The 23,512-nt window shown below is 39.6% G+C and overlaps 1 protein-coding gene across 1 annotated transcript; it reads left to right on the top strand.

The window, feature by feature from the left end:
• Positions 1–18,018, top strand: LOC126184065 (uncharacterized). The gene is made up of 3 exons (XM_049926426.1): positions 1–136; positions 1,330–1,665; positions 17,948–18,018. The coding sequence occupies exons 1-3, from the start codon at positions 1–3 to the stop codon at positions 18,016–18,018; spliced, it is 543 nt and encodes a 180-aa protein (XP_049782383.1).
• Positions 18,019–23,512: the final 5,494 nt, after the last annotated feature.

The following is a 23,512-nucleotide window of genomic DNA, read 5'->3' as shown; positions in this document are numbered from 1 at the left end:
ATGGCAGAAGAAAAATTAATAGAGGCAGTGAGGGAACACAGAGAGCTGTATGACACAAAACACGCAGACTACATGAAGGTCAAACTCAAGAACCGGATTTGGAGTGATATAGCAAAGGATCTGAATTTGAAAGACGGTAAGTACTGCAATATTTATTTCAAAATTTTTTAGTTAATACGTATCACTGTGTACTTCGCTTGAGCACATAACCTGTGGAGCACAATAATGGTACAATAATTGGAAGTTGCTGTATGGTCAATAATTACCAAGCAGAACTGACTGATGTTGCCATGGAACTGCTCCGCAAGTGTTGAAATATTCAGTGAAATTTTTCCTCACTTTGAAGGCAGTGGATGAAGTCCTCCTCCTGTTCCCTTGCACACGAAGTAACTGAGTTGCTGGCTACGGTTCGATGTCATTTAAATCATCTGCAACTACTACTGAAGATCGTAAATAGTTGTGCAGAACGCAGGCTGTTTTCACAACATCTTTCACTGTGTCGACTTTGGTTTCAAATGGTTTCCTGAACACACGGAAACGTGATGGTAGTATACCGAAAGCACATTCCACAGTTTGTCGTGCTCGAGAAAGTCTGGCATTGAAGACCTGATGTTCGTAATTGTCGGTAACCTGTCTCTTAGGATATGGTCTCATAATGTTTTCCGACAATGGGAAAGCTTCATCTCCCACAAACACATACGGCATTGGATCAGAAATTGTAGGTATTAGTTCAGGAATGGGAAGTAATAACGTGTTTTTTTCTCATTTTCTTGGCCAACACACTGCTAGCAAATACATGTCCATCGCTGAATCGTCCCATTGCGCCAACATCAACGGTGATAAATTTGTAATCTGCGTCAACCGTCGCCATCAAAACGATGGAGCATGTATGTTTATAATTAAAGTACAATGATCCGCTTTTGCCAGGTTTTTTTAATAAGAACATGTTTTCCATCGACTGCACCAACGTAGTGTGGGAATTGACATCTATGTTCAAACCGTGAAGCGACTGATTTCCATGTCTGTGTTGTAGGTTCTGCTAAACACTTTGGTTGCATTTCTTTCCATACAGCAGTAGCTACTTCTTTTACAATATTAGATACAGTTCGATCTCCCAAGAGATAGTTATACGCAATACTTTTGTAGCTGTCACCGGAGGCTAAATATCTGAAACAAAACGAAAGTATATTGTTAATGTGGAACGATAAAAGTAGATTGCAAATATGTCTATATCCAAACACTATAAGTTAATATTGCTTATCTTTAGTTTGTCTATCTATATGGGACAACATTAATGCCTTATTAGTTATACGTTGTTAATTATTGCAGGGGAAGAGACAAAAAATTCATGGCTGAAGCTGAGAGGCAGCTATCGAGATGCACGACGACGACAGGTGAAATATATGAAAAGCGGAGCTGCTGCTGAAAATATCAAGCCGTGGAGATATCAAAACCAGATGTCATTTCTTGAACCTTTTATGACAGCTGGTCCACGTGATAGTAATCTAGGTGATGACAGTGACCACAGCTCACAAGCTACAACTAAAACATCAGCAAGAAGTCATACACTGGAAACCGAGGAATTAGAAGATAACAACTCACTCGACAATGAGGCGAATGAGCAAAGTCAAGATATTAATAACTACGACAGCAACGAAGTATCTAGTAGGAGCATAGGAACGGAGTGCATAGCACATCACACCGCTACTTCAACTCCAGTTATTCAAAGAAATCAATCAAGGAAAAGAAAACAGGAAGACGTTGTAATTCTGCTAAAACAATCAATGCAACAGCGTGAGGACAGAGCAAGACAAAGAGCAGAAGAAAGAAGAGTGTTGGAGTCACACTGTATCAAAGATGACCCTCTTTACAATTTTTTTATCTCTATGTATCAGCTGACTAAAAACATGCCTCAAAGTTACCAACACAGAATCAGAGGTCAACTTTTCCAGGCTGTGTCACTTGCAGAAGAAGAAATAATGAACGTAAGGAGCCAGACACCTTCGATGTCATCTTCTTCAAATAATTCAGCGCCATACAGTACAGCACCTTTTTCTCACTCTTCATCGCCATATATATCGACTGATTCAGACCAACAGACAGCGTCTCACTATTCAGAACAGCAGCAGATGGAAGATTTGAAGGTCGACACAACTGAATCCGGTTTGTCTAATATCACCGATTTTGTTCACCGTTTTCAAGAAATCTGAAGGGACCATCACAATTATGTTTGCTTAAGACTTTAATTCTTTTTTGTATCAGCATTTTGCGTATTTTTCGTTTTCTTTTCTGAGTAGTTTTCGCTGCACCGATCCAGATTTTCATTAATTATAAATTAACATTCTTTGTTTATGAACATGTATTATTGCAATAAAACACTAACAAGAGAAATTTGGTAAAAAAATTTTAAAAACCCACTCCAGCTAGCAGAACAGTTTTTTTGCCAAGGTGAAATTCGCTTAAGACCTACCTTGTGTAAGTAGGCTGTTTATGTTTTCTTATTGGCAACGATACGTAGCGCTCTATATGAAAATCACTGGCTATGCTGTGTGCAGTCTGTGGCTAGTTTGCATTGTTGTCTGCCATTGTAGTGTTAGGCAGCGGCAGCTGGATGTGAACAGCGCGTAGCGTTGCGCAGTTGGAGGTGAGCCGCCAGCAGTGGTGGATGTGGGGAGAGAGATGGCGGAGTTTTGTAATTTGTCATGAACTGCTATATATATTATGACTATTAAGGTAAATACATTGTTTGTTCTCTATTAATATCTTTCATTTGCTAACTATCCCTATCAGTAGTTAGTGCCTTCTGCAGTTTGAATCTTTTATTTAGCTGGCAATAGTGGCGCTCGCTGTATTGCAGTAGTTCGAGAAACGAAGATTTTTGTGAGGTAAGTGATTTGTGAAAGGTATAGGTTAAAGTTACTCAGAGCCATTCTTTTGCAGGGATCTTTGATAGTCAGATTGCGTTGTGCTTTTGTTTATTGCTAGCGCGTAATTATAGAGAGAATTTCCTTGGTAGTTGTGGTTTTTCATTGTTGCACAGTAAAGCAGTTGTGGCATGCATGTAGATTTGCACCAAGTATTTCGCAGCTGCAATTAACTAGATATTATTTTCAGTGCTATGTTAATGTGTTCTCTTATTTTTGCTCTTCAAATTGTGTTTTTCTGTGTTATCGTGTGAAATATTGTCACAATAATGGCGTGTGAAAAACGTAACACTAGGCTCCAAAGTAAACTGAGAAATGACAGTGAAGACAAAAGTAGTGTGTTAGCGCCACCATGTAATGAATTAACTAATGTTCAAAGTAGTAATTTGGTAATTGTACATAGGGAAATGGAGCGGGCTGCAAACAATGGTGTAGACAATGAAACAATTAGTGAACAGGGAAGCATTATCGATCGATCGGTCGGCAACAGCTCGCCTCAGTAATCCGAAATGACAGGACACAATCTTGCAAATACTGTAGATTCAGGTTTTGCGTCCTCACCCTTTTCTCAAATGAGTCAAGACACATTTTCTGCTTGTCAAAATGTGAATGCTGCCGGTGAAAACACACTGCCAAAAAGCACAGAGAAAGATTCTAGACACTAATACATTATTATTGCAATTAATGCAAAAAATGGAACAAAATCAGAAACAAACACAGCAACAGTTAGACACAATGGAACAAAATCTTCAAAAGTTAGACACAATGGAACAACACCAGAAACAAACACAGCAACAGTTACACACAATGGAACAAAATCAGAGACAAACACAGCAAAAGCTTCAAAAGTTAGACACCACGCTTGAACAAACACGTGAAGATTTAACTACTGAGATACATAACATTGAATCGAAATGTCAAAAAGTCTGTAATGACGTAAAAACACAAATTTGTGAGCATTTCCAACCTATTTTTTCGCGTCATGAAAATGCATTACAGAATCACGAAGCAGCCATAAAAGAACTGCAAACTATTGTTCATGAAAATCATGAGACCTTGCAAGCTAAAATGGACTTAGTTGCATCTACCGATTTGGTTACGCAACTTGCAAAAACTCAGGAAAACTTAAAGGACACAGTAGATACTCTGAAAATTGGTTCAGAAAGACACATGGAAGAAATTAGTTCATTATCAGAGAAATTAGCCGAACTTTCGGATCAGGTCACTAACTTATCTACGAAGGTAGATGATAATCTGAATGACACAAAACCGGTAGTCTTTAATGACACAGAAGAGTGCGAACAAATTAGGAAACTGAAACAAAATCTGAATCAAATTAATACGCAACACCAAAGAGAAATCCGGGAAGTACAAGATCAGCTGACACAGGTAATACAAGAATTACGTATTTCAGAGGACACTCGCGCTCCAATACGGGAAGAGGGACAGAGAAATACGGAACAGTCACAAAATAATAACACAGGGCATTTCGGAAGTTATGAAAGAAATTGGCAATGTGCACCGAATTTTGAGATGGAACCGCCGACACGACGTAACAATGACCGACATGCTACTCGCCGACACGATGATTTTGACTATAAGCTGTTCATTACTACACGTAAATTCAAAACGTTTAAGAATTCTGCCAACGACATTCATCCACAAGCATGGCTCCATCAATTCTCTCATTGTTTTCCTCCCAACTGGTCATTGGAGCACAGGTTAGAATTTATGTGTGGCTACTTGGAGAATGAACCAGCTGTAAGAATGCGATCGGTCATTCACGATTGTCACAGTGAAGGAGAATTTTACCATGCGTTCCTCTCGGCATATTGGTCACAAGCTACACAAGACCGAGTAAAACATAGCATCATGATGATGAAACACTTTGAACAATCTGAATTTTCCAGTCTTGTTAAATATTTTGAAGACATGTTGCACAAGAATCAGTACCTGTCAAACCCATACAGCCCCTCAGAACTCATCCGCATTTGCTTAATCAAATTACCTGAACATTTACGGCATATTATTTTGGCAGGACGTTGCAAAGACGACATTGAAGCTTTTCAGGGACTCTTACAAGAACTAGAAATTGACACAGACAGTCGCGGGATGCGAAAACAGGAAAACAATCACTACAGGTCACATCCGTCACAATTCCGTGACGACAGAAACAATAAATGGCCGCGACAAGCCTATTCTTACAACGTAAATCGTGACCAAAACAGACACCACCCACATGACAACCACTGGCAGAGTAATAGTTACAGGGAAAGATCACCTTTCCGCGGTAATGACTATCACAGAGACAATCAGAGAAACATACAATATGGGAACCAAAACAATTATTATCAAGGGAGACAGAATAACTTTAGACGCAACGGTCCAGCGCGCAGTTACGACTCAGGGAGAAATTCTCCACCACATGACCGACAAGAAAGAAACTATGGAATCTACCGACATGACGACAGACGATATGATCGTAACGACAGACCTGAACTGCATCAGAACTGGCGGGATTCTCGTCACGGTGAATTTGTAGAAGTTAGGTCTCCAAATCCCAATAATGACGCGCGCCAACAAAGAGACAATAGGCAATGACTCACACCGCTGGCAGCCACAAAACGTACTTATGAAACTGATGACGCAGCTGCCGTAGCTAGTAATTACGTAAGAATGGAAGACATTAGAGACATCTTACCCCAAGAACACGACGTAAAACATAACAACATTGCATATCCTGTGATTCACATTACAGTAAATGACGTAAAATTTACGGCAGTACTTGACTCTGGCAGTCCCATTTCAGTAATTAGTGAAACAGGTTTTAGCAAATGCAACAAATCGAACGATTGCCCCACACTTCCGTTACGTAAGATTAAATTACAAGGTGCAATCTTTGGAAAAAGTGTAGATGTACACCAACAAACCAATTTAGATTTCTTTTGCCAAAGCCACAGCTTCTCTATGAACTTTCTTATTGTTCCATTATTTTCGACGGAAATTATACTGGAAGTAGACTTTTTGAATAAATACAAAGCAGTCTTAAGCTTTCACGATGCTGAAATAAGTTTAGAGAAAGAAGGTAAGTCAATAGCTTTGAAATTTGAAGACTGGCTCTCAAATCATGATGAGGAAATTAATCGGCTTTACATTCTGTTAGACAACAGTTCCGAATTTTCTACGGAGCTAGACACTAACAATCACTCTGCAAGTACTGACAGGGATGACATCGACGGCATATTTGAAATTAATGAGTTAATTCAGAATAAAATTCAAACAATTGAGAATTGTAATGACACTGATAGGCAGGACCTTTTTGAGATTTTACAAGAACATTCCACAGTTTTTACTCACAAAACAGGAACAATCAAGGGATTTCAATACCAATTTCGTGTTCGTGAGCATACTAAATTTTGTGTTAGACCATACGTAATTCCGGCGCATTATAGGGACCGTGTTAGAACAGAAATACAATCTATGCTTAATGAGGGCATTATTGAGCCTGCAGTAAGCTCATACAACAACCCATTACATGTTGTTGAGAAGAAAAATGGATCGATCAGGCTTGTCTTAGATTCGAGACAAATCAATACTATCATTATTCCTGAAACAGACAGGCCGCAGACGATGGAAGAACTTCTTCAAAATTTTAATGGTGTAAAAGTGTTGTCTTCCATTGATCTCAGATCCAGCTTTTATCAGATCGAACTTCATCCAGAATGTAGAAAATACACAGCTTTCCTTTGTTTCGGCGTTTGTTATCAGTTTCGGAAACTTCCTTTTGGTTTGAACATTTCTTCAGCAGCATTCATTCGCGGGTTAAATTCCATATTACCTGAGTTCTTAAAACGTCACATCACCTTATATGTGGACGATATTGTAATAGTAGAAGCTTCATGGGAACAACATAATCGCATCCTCAACAGTTTGTTACGTATTTTTGCAGAATCTGGAATTACAGTTAACTTGGAAAAGTCTGAATTCGGTAGGACAAAGGTGAAGTTTTTGGAACATATTATTTCTTCTGAAGGCATTCAGCCGGATCCTGAAAAGTTAGAAGCAATCAGAGCCATTCCAGTTCCATCCACAAAAAAACAAGTCCGTAGTTTTCTAGGTCTCGTAAATTTTTACCGTCGTTTTCTGAATATGCAAATTCTAGTTACACCAAAACTTTGTTCTCTCACTGGAAAAAATACTATTTGGAACTGGGACGAACAAGCACAGTTGGAATTCAATTCTTTGAAAGAAGCGTTACTTCACGCGCCAATACTAGCTCATCCAGATCTGTCACAAGATTTCTGCCTTAGCACGGATTCTTCTAAAGTCGGTCTTGGTGCCCACTTATTTCAAGAAGCCATAGAAAATGACACTACTGTTCAGAAAACCATTGCTTTTGCTAGCCGAGTGCTAACAAAATCTGAAGAAAATTATTCCGTTACTGAATTAGAAGCTTTAGCAATCGTTTGGGCATTTAACAAATACCGTTTCTTTCTTTCTGGTAAGCACGTAAAAGTATACAGTGATCATCATGCATTACAATTTCTTATGTCTTCAAAATTAAATCATGACAGGTTAAAACGTTGGGCATTGTTTCTGCAAGAATTCCGCTTCACAATAGTCTACATTCCCGGCAAGGAGAACATTGTTGCGGACGCGCTGTCACGCGCACCGGCTGGGCTTGAGAAAAGTAACACAGAAGGCGACCTCGAGAAAAATTTCAGTATTCTTTACATTCAGAAAGTCGCCTTTGAAAACTTCATCACCACATCTTTAAAGGACATTGCTCATGAACAAGATAAAGATCCGATTTGGAAAGACATCAAAAGTAAATGGCATGAAAAGACACACACTCAGATTCGGCATTATTACCTGGTTAGAAACAACACACTCTTCAAACGCTGCACTGTTGATGACAAGCTATGGGTACTTTGCATTCCAGACGATTTTGTTAATAAGCTCATTTGGTACATTCATCTCAGCTACGCACATTTTGGCCCACGAAAATGTTATCATATTCTTCGAACGACTTGTTATTTTATCAATATGGAAAAGCGAATTCGAAGAGTCTTGTCTATTTGTAAACTTTGTCAAAAGGCGAAACCATCTACTATCTCACATCGTGCTCCGTTGTTTGCTATTATTCCTTCTAAATTAAAAGAATTTGCTGCTGTTGATCTCTTGGGACCCCTTGTCAGAACATCGAATGGATTTTCGTACGTTCTAGTCGCTGTTGAACTTACTTCAAAATTTGTTTCTTTCACTCCGTTACGTAAAGCCACTGCACGGTCTGTATCCAACACCTTTGTTAAAAATTTCTTACGTGAAGTTGGACACGTTAGTAAAGTCATTTCAGATAACGGACCGCAATTCAGATCTGCTGTTTGGTCACGCATGCTTCGGAATCATAAAATCAAACCTGTTTTTATTTCACTGTACTCACCACATTGTAACCCGTCTGAACGGATTATGAAAGAAATAAATAAGCTTTGCAGACTTTATTGTCACAGAAAGCATCAGCATTGGGACAGTTATTTACACTTATTTCAAAACGTGCTGAATGAAATGCCTCATGACTCCACTGCTTTACCACCTACTCTTGTACTGAAGAATGAAGAACCACCGAACAGAATCAGAGAGCTTGTACCTTTCCCGAATACACGTAAACTTCGACACAAAGACATAATTGATTTGGCTCTTAAAAATATAAAATCTGCAGCAGACAAAAGGAGAAAACTACACAGTAAAGCAAATGCAAAGAAATTGTATATTGGTCAGAAAGTTCTCATTAAAGCTCATTCATTGTCACATAAGAAGAAACACTTGAGTCACAAATTCTTTCTAGTTTACAATGGACCTTACAGAATCCGATGTATACCACATGATAATTGCGTTGAAGTTGAAACTCTGCATACTAGGAAGAGTAAAGGTTTGCACCACATTTCACATGTAAAACCGTTTATTGAAAGATAATCTGCTTTTAACTTTGTCTTTGCCATAAAACGTTTCACTTCACGTTACTAGTATGCTTTAGAAACTGTTACCATGCAACAATGTTTGAAGTTAAATATCCAGTCAAGAACCAAGAGAACTTATTTAAACAGAAATTACGAATGCATTGTTATTGTGAACAGACGTCACAGTGTTATTGTGTGTGTGCATTCTCGCTTGTTAGTTGCACGATTACGTAATGACTATAAGTCTCACATACTTAGAACATTTATCGGTACTGCTAATGAGATTCTAATGCAACATTTTGGTTTACTGGAAAATACATTTGGGATTTAAAGTACTTTCTGTGAGATTAGAGATGACTTAGTATTTGGTTTCTTTGACAGCTACACGGTTATATTACGACACTACTAATGTGTGACATAATTTACATTGTTGCTTTTGCGGTGTATCTGTTTTATATCTGCACAGTTTTTCTGAATTCTTCTGGAAAGCAAAACATGTTTTATTAGTAACTTTTGTGGTATAGCTACAAGGAGACAGCCTTTTCCATAGCACAACAATACGTTACAGCACAGTACTTTCATCATCACAACAATAAGCGTAATAACTAAGATATCTCTACGCCAAGCATTTCACTTTTGTTTATCATGAGGTAAGTACATTGGCTTCTGCAGAACTTAGCTTTCGGAGGAAAATAACTACGACACTTCCACAGAGATTATCTTACAACAAGATGCACCTTTAGCGCTACAGGACACGCATTTCAGTGATTAATTTTGTACTTAAAACATTTATTTTTAAAGATTTTTGAATTACAAAGAAAGTTTTCCATGATACATTTCATTCCATTGCTGTAATCTGTAACACCTGAGGGTATAATTACATTAATCCTCAGGGGGGTACATGCTTACTTTGTGTACCATGTGTTTTTGCAAGCACAAGGAACCCTAGCTAATATGGTATTTGCTTATACAACTTTACACATCGGTACCATATTTCTCTAAAACAAATTACACAGCTATCTGATCATTTAACTGAGATAAACATTTTTTTTACTACATCAGTGACAGATGTTTATGTAATTACACCGTTGGATAACTTCACACTTAAGAAATTGTATTTTGTCCGTACTTTGTGAACTGTTCATATTTTTTCAGAACCATTGTGATACTATGAGAGCTTTGAATGATGTATTTGGTATGAGATCATGATTTTTAAAGTACATTTGAGGCAGATGACACTATTGAAATGAGCAGAGAATATTTTTATGGTTTGAAATTATTGCAGAAAGCTATGACTTTTTTGAGATTTGACTGAGGTGTTATGATATTTTTACGACAACGATGTGTGTTATGCTGTTGAAGTATGTTTATGTCAATAAGATGATGCTACCATATATGAGGAATGTGATTACGTGTTTATATGTATATGAATAATGAATAGAAGTTAGGGACTCTTGACTTGTGAAAAAGGATGTTGGAAACCAAGAATCGTACTTTAAGAGTTATGAAATGTGTGTAAATGCGTGAATGTATCACAATGCCAGCGAAAATTTTTTGGACACTGTTATATTCATAGGAGTTTGTTTCTACACATTTGCAACGTAAATTCTCGACCTGTGAAATTTTTATATGAGACTGTCACTGTAGCGGAAACTGCTGTCGTAAATATTTCCGTGAGAAAGTTAAGTGACCACCTGCACGTGCGTCGTCGGCACACAGCTGTGTCAGACACCTGGAGAACAAGCCATTAGGGTGTGCCTTTCTGGAAGCACAGGTAGAAAAAAAAGGGAGGCAATTATCCTCGCTATTGACATTTCCTTGTTGAAAGCATACTGTGGAGCTAGTAATTAATGATATTTACTGAAATGCCTAATGAAATGACGAGAAATATTTTTACATCTGCACACCTGATTACGACAAGCGTCTTTCTACGAGAGTTGAGAGAATTTCTACTAACTTATGAAATGTCACATGACTATTGAATGATATTTTTATGCTTTGCTTTTCGTAGTTGCTTATTTCACTTGATATCTGGTTTCCAGCTGTGTTGCGGCACTGCTTTTATAAAATAAAATGCATTTGCTAATGTGAACACTTTCTGTCAACAGATCTATTAAATAATAATTTTGTAATCCACATTCTTTAAAAAAGGAGCACTTGGAAAGGAAAGAACAATAAGAAGGGACTAGTAGCAGTAACTGGACACATAATTTTCTTTTCAAGTACTTGGTAATTTTTTGTAGAATTAGTTTTTGTGGTGCACCACTTTAATTACATAGACATTAAGATGTGAATAGACATTTCCCTTTTCTGCATTGTTGTCTTTATTGTAATATTTTTTCTGCTTGAGATTTGTCATGTTTGCTGCTGCTGTTTGCCAGGCATAGTGCTGCTAAATTTAACTTTGTATTACTCTGTTAAGCTTTTCTTGTTGCTGCACATTGGCTCATATTAGTTGTAATTTTGCATTTTATCTGTTAATTTAGATTTACTGCTGCTTGCTTTGCAAATTGGCATTTTTTTGTCATTGCTGTTTGTGTTGATTTGTTGTATGCTGCTGCATTGCCTCGTCCCTTGGTATATATATCTGAGCTCAGTAGATTTAAGTTAGCTTAAGTGGGGTAGACTATATAAGAAACTAACTATGATGACTTGGAAGAAATGTATTGAGAAGCTATATGAAAATGGTTTGGGCAAAAAAAAAAGGATACTGTACAGTGGAAAAAAACTATTTTTGACAGAGGATGTGAACAGAATACAGAAAGCAAGCTTAAATAGGACTTTTGGGAATAATGATGAACGAAGGGAGATCTCCATGCAAAATACTGCAGTAAAACAAACCCTGTCCTTTCCTTTTGTGTTATTCCGCTATATGTTTGTGTACCCTTGTGTATTTGTGTTTTTCCTGTCTTTATGTGTTTATCTGATGAGAGCTATGTTGTAGACTTTTTCTAATACTCTGTTATTTACTTTGTAAAGATGTTTAGACATTATTTGTTCTGTTTTAATGCTCATGTGTGAAGTTGATGTTTCGCAAGTTATTCTGATTTTTTATGTATGTACTCATGTCATAATTCCTGTAACACTGATGTATATGTTTATTTCTATTCTGTTGTAAAGCCTGTACTACAAATGTTATCTGTATTGTTATGTTTTTAATGATGTATTTTGTACCTTTGTAATTGTATTCTCATGTTATAATATTGTAATTGACACCAGTTAATCAAATTAAGTAACTTGTAAGTTCCATTTCACTGCACACGTTTCTGTTGGTCATACTATATGAACAATATGTGAGAAGTTGGGACTGTTAGTGTTTGCACGTGTGTTAATAATTCAGCAAGGGACTGGATAACAGCATTGCTGGTTCTAAGGACAACTCCAAAAAGTTTGTGAGTGCACAAGTGGTGGTTATGAACTTGCTATATTATCCGCAAGACTCTTCAATGGTGATTGTGCACCTGCACAGTCGCAACAGATGGCTGCTGACCGTCTCTACAAGGACTACAGCGGGTCTACACCTATGATGACTCACCAGTACCATTATTTCTACAAGGACTGCAGTGGGTCTACACCTCTGGTGGCCCACCAATACCACAATCTCTACCAGGACTACAGTGGGTCTGCTCTGTGATGACCTACCTACCAATATTCTTCAAAACTTCGACTGACTCTGCTGTGGGTTTGCTCTGTTGTGGCCCATTACCTGTCAGCATGTCAAGAGTCAGCACTGTCTTTCAGTTGGAAGGACAACACTACTTCTTCAAGACTGCATGGAAATCCACTACTTCCATGTGCATTGTCTTTTACTGCTCAGACTTAGAAAAAAAAACACTGAAATTTTACTGTGATGAACAATCTGGACTGTCTTTATGGACTGTGAGAAAATTTTAGCTTTTGACCAACATTGTATAAATAAGTGTGTGCATTTGATATCTTTGTTTTTGTAATTATGAAAAATTTTATCAAATCATTATTGGCCACTGCCCAAAAATATTTTGTAAAATTTTTTTTGGGGAGCATGGGGGCTATGTAAGTAGGCTGTTTATGTTTTCTTATTGGAAACTTTATGTAGCGCTCTATATGAAAATCACTGGCTGTGCTGTGTGCAGTCTGTGGCTAGTTTGCATTGTTGTCTGCCATTGTAGTGCTAGGCAGCGGCAGCTGGATGTGAACAGCGCGTAGTGTTGCGCAGTTGGAGGTGAGCCGCCAGCAGTGGTGGATGTGGGGAGAGAGATGGCGGAGTTTTGTAATTTGTCATGAACTGCTATATATATTATGACTATTAAGGTAAATACATTGTTTGTTCTCTATTAATATCTTTCATTTGCTAACTATCCCTATCAGTAGTTAGTGCCTTCTATAGTTTGAATCTTTTATTTAGCTGGCAATAGTGGCGCTCGCTGTATTGCAGTAGTTCGAGAAACGAAGATTTTTGTGAGGTAAGTGATTTGTGAAAGGTATAGGTTAAAGTTACTCAGGGCCATTCTTTTGCAGGGATCTTTGATAGTCAGATTGCGTTGTGCTAAAAACATTGCGTGTCAGTTTAAGCACAGTCTTGTATAATTTGTTCTAAGGGGACGTTTCACTTGTATTGCACTAAGTTGCGTGAAAAGTGTACAGGGTGTTGCAATTCGTTGACAAAATTAAGTTATTTCCTGGTGCACTCGACGAATCTGCTTTGGCAGAATTGCAAAGAAAATCAAAAGGATTTTTAATGCTTCAATATTTAAGAACCACTTTTTAGGTTTACATTTTTCTTATTCTGATCCGTAGATATATTCTGTGGCTAAGTTCTAGTACATAGTTTGTTAATTTAGATATCACAGTGAGCAAGCAGTTGCGAGGAAAGTGCAAGTCCGAAAAAATTCTCCCATCAATGCGCTCTTTTGCAGTACGCATACTAAACCATAAGAGCAACAGAACTTGATTCAGTACTGATTTGTAGACGTCAAAAAGACTACTAAATAGTATACAAAAGCTTATGATTACCTTTTACAACAGTCACACTCGACATTTTTGTGTTATATAATATTGTGCGAGGGACCTTCCTAATACAAAAATGGCCATTGCATTTCAACCGTGAAAGATAAACGTATGCTCTCGACGACTTTTATTTAGACTGTTTGAGTTCTGGTACTATGTACCTTGATGTAGATCACATGCTTTAGGCATAGTATAACTAGAGAGCCTACTGATAGCAAACATTTTTAGTTTATGTGGCCGGGTAAAAGACGGCTGAGCGTAAGCATAGCTAAGATAACTCCCGATTAAACCAGATTTCAAACAAAAAACACCATTAAAATCAATCCGTTAGTTTCGGCGCTACGATGCCCTCCCTCCTCCCCGCTCACACACACACACACACACACACACACACACACACACACACACACACACTCACACAAACACACACACACACACACACACGTAGGAGTCAAACTTATATAACACCCATCGATTCTGTGTAAGGGAGCTGAAAATAAAATGCCTAGACACAAGGGTGCAACATTTTATAATTCCTTAGATAAAAAATTAATGTCAGCGTTCATAACTTACCTCAAAAATACTGCCAGTTTTTGTTCAGTAGCAATCGGCTCCTGTGCATTACACCCATTTGAATCAATAGCGTGCTTTACTATTCCATGTACTTCAGAAAACTGCTTTCTGGTCATTCTGAAGTAATTCGTGAAATCAGTGTCACTCATCTTGGTCGTAGTTTGAAATTGTCCACATGTTTTTCTTTCATACAAAATATATTTATTTGTGGATTTGAATTTTTTATTTATTAATGAATAAAGTAACACTTCCTCTTCAGCGTTAGTATCCGAATCTGATTCGGAACTCAAGTCTAACAAGAACATCTCTCTTACTCGCGAAACACACATCGTCAGTCTGACAAGCAGTAGGTCGGTATTCGGAGTCTGGCACGCGCGTGTCACACCGACTAGGGCACACTCGTCACATACGCGTCTCAATATGCGCAGGACCACGCGACACGTGTCGAACGCGCGCGCCGCACGGCAAAATCGTGTCACGTCACACGTGCTATACTCGTCTCAATTTGCGCCTAGCCTTAGCATGCTGTCATTCCTGCGCGATATTGTTGTGCATGATTCATCCCGATGCCACTAATTGTGAAATGTTTGGTTTCGAATTACTCTGTTTCCTTAACGATAATAGACATGATGTTTCATAATCCAATCGATAGATTAATAATAATAATAATATTATAATAATAATAATGCATTGAGATACGTATTAAACAGCATGCGTTTAGCAGATTCAGTGTTGAAAGGCATAATTAGTGGGACCATGGTGATAACACACGCAAATAGTAACTGAGTTCTGACATAACTCACAAAGCACGTTGCTAATCCTATTGGTAATGTAAGGCCCTAACGAAATTTAATGGTCCTGAACGAGGCAAGAATAGTAGTTGGTACTAATCTGTGGGACTATTGGAGGGTACAAAGAAAAGAGGTTTTGCATCTAGTAGATGATGTGATGCGAATAAATTCACACCCACGATGTGGAAAGCCTTCTTTCAACGCTGATAAATCTATTTCTACGATTGCAGTAGAAATGTTTTCTAGAGGACCCGCTGCGATCGCTATTGACGATTAAAATGCCAGACATCGTACCATCTGGACTTCATTTACCAAATAAAAAACATATCTCAACCTAGGATCGAACCATCGACCTCCTGCACGCTAACCCAAAACGTTAACCACTGCACCAACTGTACAGCACGCGGAGGAGGAGCTGAATAAAGTAATGACAACAAATGTGATTACAGTGTTGCCAGATTAACACTCTTTAACGTCCTTTTTCTGTCAGATGTACTCCCCGGACGAAATTTTATGAGAGGCATTTTTTTATCGCTGAAAAGTGAGGAGTCGCGCTGCGAAGTCCGAGTGCGCGAATTTCGCTTCACCCTGTATACTACATTACTGTAATCTCCAGTAATGTCTCAAGTTGTGATTGCAACTGTATAGAGTCACCTGCGCTGTTTCCTTCAAGCAGCGTCCCTGGTTGAAGGAATACATTGACTTAAACACCTAAATGAGGGCCCTCGTGGGATTTGCCTTTGAGAAAGATATTGACAAAGTTATGAAAAATGCAGTTTTCGGAAAAAACTACACAAAACGTCAGAGAACACCGCAAAATTCACTTAGTTATCCGTTGGGAGGGGCGTTACGGCGCAGCATATTATACCGCCAGGCCAAATTTTAAAAGAGGCACAAACTTCAACAAAGATTTCGTTGCTCTGGAGATCGTTAAGGTTTCGGCAGAGTTCACGAAACCTGTTTATGTGGGTATGTGTATATTGACCTATCGAAGCACCACATGTAACAGTTCCAATATAAGTTTGCAAAAACTCATTTTGCAAATCCAAATTTATTTTATGTAGATACCAACCGCTTGATCTATTGGGTGAAATATTGTGATCCGTATGAATAGGTGACACCTCGATGCATTGAACACGTCTGGTAATGCTGCCGATAATCCTTATGGCATAACACCTCCCAGCAATATTATCAGTCTCGTGAATGGGTCTCATGAACGGAACGCCGATTGTGAAGTTTCCAAGTATGCACTCAAAAATATACGAATACCATACATAAACAGTTACAATCCTTAGATGGGCTAAGGATGGGCGGCTTTGGGCATCGGTTGCCCTCCTGGTTGAAGATTACTTGAAATGCCTGCACGTTTGTGTTGGTGGTGCTCTGACCCTTGCTCCGCACATTGTACAGCAGTTCAGTATTCCACGAAGACATGACGTGCACACCGTATCACAACTGACAATATGTGTGTCTCGGCATGACAAGTGAGTCATTTGTGGTGACAGGATTGAAACCCTGCCATATGCACACTATTAACTTGAGCAATATAGAGTGTGTGTGTGTGTGTGTGTGTGTGTGTGTGTGTGTGTGTGTGTGTGTGTGTGTGTGTGAGTGAGAGAGTGAGAGAGTGAGAGAGTGAGAGAGTGAGAGAATACGTACTTTGTTTTTCTGCACAACAGGTGTGCGAGTTATATCGTTTTTTGCACACCATATGTCTATGTACAGTAGGTTAAGTTCCACTGTTGCGGGCCATAACAAAAGATATCGCATTTAGTTTAGAGTTACGTCTCACAGGAGAGAGCTGTAAATAAATATTCCATACCAAAGTGTAGCTAAAATGTGCAAGTTTGTCAACAGTCCCATGACTATTCCAACTATGTCAAGCGTGATTAATACTGATAAGTCTGTGTGCCATATTCCAAGCTGTTAGAAGAATCTTATACTTGTATCTTGAATCTTATACTTGTAAACTGTGGAAGCTGTTTGTAAATGTAACCTGTGAGACATATTTTTTGTATATATTTTCAAGAAAATTGTTAAGTTGCTTTTTGTAAACATTTTATACAATTTTTGTGCCTTGTTTTTCTGTGTATTATATAAAAATGTGAGGCAAATCGTTTATCCATGCTGACAAAAGACTGAAGTATTCCAAAATGTTTTGTAAGAAAATATAATATCTGCAGTTTATTTTCATCATACTGTTTTGTTTTCTGTGTTCAGAACAAACATGATATTATGTTTAACAATATTAGGGACATATTTTTTGTGAGGAAAAATACATTATCTCAATTTATTGTGATGAGCGAATAAATCTATTTGGTAAACTCAGTCATTCGTTTTCAAAAATGGTTCGAATGGCTCTGAGCACTATGGGACTCAACATCTTAGGTCATAAGTCCCCTAGAACTTAGAACTACTTAAACCTAACTAACCTAAGGACATCACACACACCCATGCCCGAGGCAGGATTCGAACCTGCGACCGTAGCAGTCCCGCGGTTCCGGACTGCAGCGCCAGAACCGCTAGACCACCGCGGCCGGCTCAGTCATTCGTTTACTTTCATTCAGCGGTATCATATGTATATATAATTGTTTACAATGTGCAGTCACATCTCCATTGCACATTTACTTTCTATAAGAATGGATGCATTTACACCTCAGTTTGAGCAGAGACAAATGCATAAATTGTTAGTTTTTTTTTTTTTTTTCTTTTACAGTGGACACATACGTTCACATTGCACGCGTCGTAGCTATAACGAGGGATGCATTGAAACTGTTGAAATATTAACAGCTACACCTAAACGTCAGACTGACAGACAGGCAGAGTAGTGGACATAGCGACAGCTCTGCGGAGAGAGTAGCAGGTGCAGTGGAGAAGTCCGGTGGCAGCAGTGCCTACGGCCCGGCGGCGGCGGCGGCTGTGACTGGGCCAGCATTCAGACGTGGCGACAGCCCCGACCTCGGAGCGACGCTAACAAGGGAACCTCCCCATCGCACCCCCCTCAGATTTAGTTATAAGTTGGCACAGTGGATAGGTCTTGAAAAACTGAATCCAGATCAATCGAGAAAACAGAAAGAAGTTGTGTGGAACTATGAAAAAATAAGCAAAATATACTAATTGAGTAGTCAAGGCGCAACATATGCAACGTCAAGGGGAATGTGAGGTCTAGAGCGACGTGGTCCCGTGGTTAGCGTGAGCGGCTGCGGAATGAGAGGTCAGTGGTTCAAGTCGTCCATCGACTGAAAAGTTTAATTTTTTATTTTCAGACAATTATTATCTGTCCGTCCGTCCGTCCGTCCGATGCGAGGTAACTGCGCCGTAGTATGGGGACGCCACACCTAAACAAACATCGAAACACACGACGTCAGTCGACTACAGCGCACGGAAGATAGTATTCCTGCTAACGAGGCTCCCTGGCTGGCAGTTGACTGTTCACTACTTTGGACGAGAGTGCATTAAATACGTGAGATGTATTCCGTGGGCAATATGAATCCAGCAAATATAGCTCGCGACTTCAATAACAATCGCACGGTCGCAAAACACAGGCGCTAAACTTATTACAGTGAACAGAGACGTCAGTGAACGAACGGACAGATCATAACTTTGCGAAAATAAATAAAGTAAAATTTTCAGCCGAGGGAAGACTTGAACCAAGGACCTTTCGTTCCACAGCGGCTCACGCTAACCACGAGCCCACGGCGCTCCTACGCTCGCTGTCTCCTTGATGTTGCCTATCTTTCACATGGACTACTCAGTTTGTATATTTTGCTTACTTTTTTCATAGTTCCACACAACTTCTTCTTGTTTTCTCGATTGATCTGTGTTCAGCTTTTCAAGGCCTATCCACTGTGCCAACTTATAACTAAATCTGAGGGGGGTGCGATGGGGAGGTTCCCTTGTAAGGCTCACGGCACTCGTGGCCCGGCTGTTGAAGTTACTGCCCAGCGCTGGTCACTTATCATGGAGCGGTGGGTGTGAGGGGTGGGGGTGGCAGGGGTGAAGAACACTCTCCCATTGTTTGTTCAAATAAAGATGCGTCCATAGCTAGAGCATGCAGTAATACAATAATAATGTCGTGTGACGAGGGCCTCCCGTCTGGTAGACCGTTCGCCTGGTGCGAGTCTTTCGATTTGATGCCACTTCGGCGACTTGCGGGTCGATGGGGATGAAATGATGATGATTAGAACAACACAACACCCAGGCCCTGAGGGGAGAAAATCTCCGATCCAGTCGGGAATCGAACCCGGGCCCTTAGGATTGACATTATGAAGCGCTGACCACTCAGCTACCGGGTGCGGGCAAAACATGCAGTCACCGCACACCTCTGAGTGAATATTAGTTTATAGTACAACTGAACCAGTATCTCAAGTCTGGTCCAGTATGCCAGAATTCTACACTGTTATAAATAGCCCGACTGGTCTGAGTTGGGTTGTGACGTCATAGAGCTGACGCTAGTATGACTCCATATCCCTGTTCGATGGCTATCTTGAAGTCCAGGTCAGCCATCTTGTATTATGATATAATGAGGCTATGCTCCTACACAGAATCTTTGGTGTGACGTCGCGTGTACTGGACTGCTGTTGAAATTGCTTGTCAATATTTTTTTAAAGTTTTAGCCTGCAGTTACTTATTTTAAAGTTTATTTGTGTTAATATTTGCTCTAAAAGTAATTTATTAGTGGATTTTCATTCATCCCACAAGGGGAGGCCACAACGTTTGGAACGCGGATTTACTGTAAACTTCGTACACTCGTAGTACACCATGAGGACAACATAATGTGTAAGCAGTAGCGCGTACTTCTCAAGCGTTACTGAGAAAACCGCAAGATAATTTCGCTCGTCAAATATATCTGTGCGTTGCCATTTTTCCCATGAAGCGGCTGCAGCCGAGTCGTGCCGGCACGATAGCTCAGCGTGTTCGTTCAGAGCGGTAGCTACCTTTTCGAATAAAGAAACTGAGCGAACGGATCAACGAACAAACTGAACGGGTGTCAGACCGCCCTGAACAAATTCAGCTAACAATATAGAACAAATTTTATTTAATTTTTTTTTATCAGTGGTTAGCGTTTAAGCCTCTGGATCGCTGGATCGAGTACCGTTCGTCAGTTCTTTTTTATTTTATTTTTTTTTTTGTTTTCAACATAGTCATTCTCTTTACTATTTATATTACAATTAATGTAATGGGAAAATATGTGTAATCGGAAGAACTTTTATTAGATTTACAATGTTATTTAGCAGTCTACTAATTTTTATTATCACAAATAATATAATATTCATAGCTATAGACTAGTAAACGACCAAACGCATAAAGTGATACTGAATATGTATGCTTGTCCGTGTCTTCAAAACTGTTCAGATTTAATCGAAAGAGAATGAGAAATTGCTTCTCGGAAGACGCTAATAAAATACACTCTATACTGCATAACCAATTATCAGCACCGATTTTTAAGAAAATACCGCGTTATGCATGGTTTGCTTCCCAGTTATCGTCTGAAAGAGAGGTTTTTGGCCAGCCGGGGTGGCCGAGCGGTTCTAGGCGCTACAGTGTGGAACCGCGCGATCGCTACTCTCGCAGGTTCTAATCGTGCCTCGGGCATGGATGTGTGTGATGTCCTTAGGTTAGTTAGGTTTAAGTAGTTCTAAGATCTAGAAGACTGATGACATCAGAAGTTAAGTCCCATAGTGCTCAGTGCCATTTGAACCATTTTGAGAGGTTTTTGAAAATGTTAACGAGGTTTGTTTTTCCACCGAAAACGTCAAAGGACCTTGCGTAAGCGAAAACATAGCATTTATTCAGTGCTGCTGGTGTCGTTTAAGTTTATGTTTTCCATGTTTTTACGAAAAATAGCATCCTGCAACTTGTGCTCGTAATGTCAAAAGCGACGATTAATTGTACATCTTTCGAAAGCCGTCCGTGCCGGTCAAAACGTGGAGGTAACAAGTCATTTCGGGCTCCTTCCAGGTATAAGGGATTTCTCAGATCACGGACAAGCATACATTTTTAGTATCACTTCATGCGTTTGGTCGTTTACTAGTCGATAGTTACGAATATTACATTATTTGTGATAATAAAAATTAGTAGACTGCTAAATAACATTGTAAATCTAATAAAAGTTCATCCGATAACACGTATTTTTCCCATTATATCAACTGTGATATAAATAGGAAAGAAAATGACTGTGTTGAAAATAGAAAAAAAACTGACGAACGCACTCGATCCAGCGGCTTGCATGCCAACCACATTAAAAAAAAAATTGTTCTATATTGTTCGTTAAATTTCATCAGGGCGGACGTCCGATGACACCCGTTCAGTTTGTTCGTTGCTCCGTTCGTTTTCTTGTGTTAGAAAGGGTAGCTATCACTCTGACCGAACACGCTATTTTTCCCATTTTGTTCGTTGTTGATCGTTGTGTTTGGTAGTTGCGGACGTTACAATGACATCCGTTCAAGTTCATTTGTTGATCCTTCCACTCAGTTCTTTTATTACAGCGGCCCACCGGCTCTGACCGAACACGCTGAGCTACCGTGACGGCACCATTCGGCTGCAGCAGCTTCGTGCTAAAAATGGCCACGCATATTTGACGACCGAAATTATCTTGCGATTTTCTCAATAGAGAAGTACGCACTACTTCTTACACATTTTGTTGTCCTCATGGAGTACTACGAGTGTAAGAAGGTTGCCGTAAATCCGCGTTCCAAACGTCGTGGCCTCCCCTTGTCAGTCTTTGTGTTATTGACTCGAGTGGTACGTCATTAGTGAGTGTGCTTCCGTCGTTCATTCAAGTCTCACGCCTGAGCAGTGTGTTTACATTTCGCGGCGTGCGGCTGTAGCTGTAACGGCTATAAAGCTAAGTACTGTTAAAGTTGTTTGTGCACTGTATTCGAATATTAAATTTAGTAGTTTTAAATTGTTCATCCAAATTTTAGAAGTGCGTTTACATTTCGGGATGTGCAATGGCAGCTGTAGCGGTTCTTAAATTAAGTTCTGACAAAGTTGTTTGTGCACTGTTATACAGTTATCAAATTTAGTAGTTTTCAACAGTGTCTCGCGCTGTTTGTGGCGAAATAACGGTTTAGTAAACTTTTGGAAACGTTCGCTCACTGTGTTTTCTAGAGTCGTCTCTGCGTTGAAGTCGTTTAGTAAATTTTGTGCGATAGTTCTTATGGTTTCTAGTGAAATATTTCAGTAAAATTTTCATTCACCGTTTTAACTACGTTGAGTGTTCCAGTGGCCGCTTGAATTTATGGTTTTACCTAAGAAATTGTGTGAAGTTTTGGTGGTATTGGCATTAGTTGTGGTTTACTAGTAGTAATAAAAGTTGCTTTCTTAGTAGAGAGATAATTTCGAGACCACTACTGTTAGTTCTATAAATAGTTCTACTGGTGTAATTGAACTTAGGTAACGTAGACGTTTAGTTTCTTCAGTATCTGTAAACTTTTACCAAGAGTAAGAAGTGGGTTACAGTGTGGAATTTGTTCAAAGTATTTTCGTTGGAGTGAATGCGGTGGGAAGTCCAGTGGACATTCTAGCGACATCCTCTCCTGACAAAGCAGAATCTGTAGCAGAAATAAGTCGATGGAGGAGGAGGAGCGCAAGATCTGTGCCCTTCAGGCGCAGTTAAGTACTCGAAGGAGGAACTAGCTAGGTTGAGGAGCGTGAAGGGTGCTGAGGAATGGGAACTGGCAGTTGCCAAAAAGGTAGCTAGGAGGAGGTAGTATTCAGACAGTTGTACTCTGCGTATATGCAATAGTTTTGACCAACTGTCAGAGATGAGTGGAGAGGAGACGCTTGTAGGTGTAGGAAACATGCAGTAGTCCTCGGCAGTTAGGAAGCCTAAGTCAGCTGCAAAGTCTAACAGAAAGGAGGTGGTCCTGCTGCTAGGTAGTTCGCACGATAGAGGTGTGGGCCAGCTGTTGCAGGATGGGGAATGAGTACTAGGTTACCAGCATTGTGAAGCCTAGTGCAAGGTTGGTTCAAAAACGGCTCTGAGCACTATCAGACTTCAACATCTGAGGTTATCAGTCCCCTAGAACTTAGAACTACTTAAACCTAACTAACCTAAAGACGACACACACATCCATGCCCGAGGCAGGATTCGAACCTGCAACCGTAGCGGTCACGTAGTTCCAAACTGTAGCACCTAGAACCGCTTGGCCACTCCGGCCGGCTAGTGCAAGGGTGTCTCAGGCGACTGGCAGCATAGGGGAGCTATGTAGGCATTTTACGAAAGAGGATCGGATAGTGATTGTGAATGGAGCAGCGAATAGTTTTTATAGGGACG

Source organism: Schistocerca cancellata, chromosome 4, assembly GCF_023864275.1.
Source record: "Schistocerca cancellata isolate TAMUIC-IGC-003103 chromosome 4, iqSchCanc2.1, whole genome shotgun sequence".
NCBI lineage: Eukaryota > Metazoa > Arthropoda > Insecta > Orthoptera > Acrididae > Schistocerca > Schistocerca cancellata.
The sequence above is the reverse complement of the archived record's forward strand: the minus strand, read 5'-3'. Positions and strand labels throughout refer to the sequence as shown.

Bases quoted from the DNA above. Each gene is read 5' to 3' on its own strand.
- LOC126184065 (XM_049926426.1), top strand. From the start codon at position 1: ATGGCAGAAGAAAAATTAATAGAGGCAGTGAGGGAACACAGAGAGCTG. The intron at 137-1,329 runs GTAAGTACTGCA...TAATTATTGCAG, and splicing joins GGATCTGAATTTGAAAGACG to GGGAAGAGACAAAAAATTCA. The intron at 1,666-17,947 runs GTAGGAGCATAG...TTTCTTTTACAG, and splicing joins CGACAGCAACGAAGTATCTA to TGGACACATACGTTCACATT.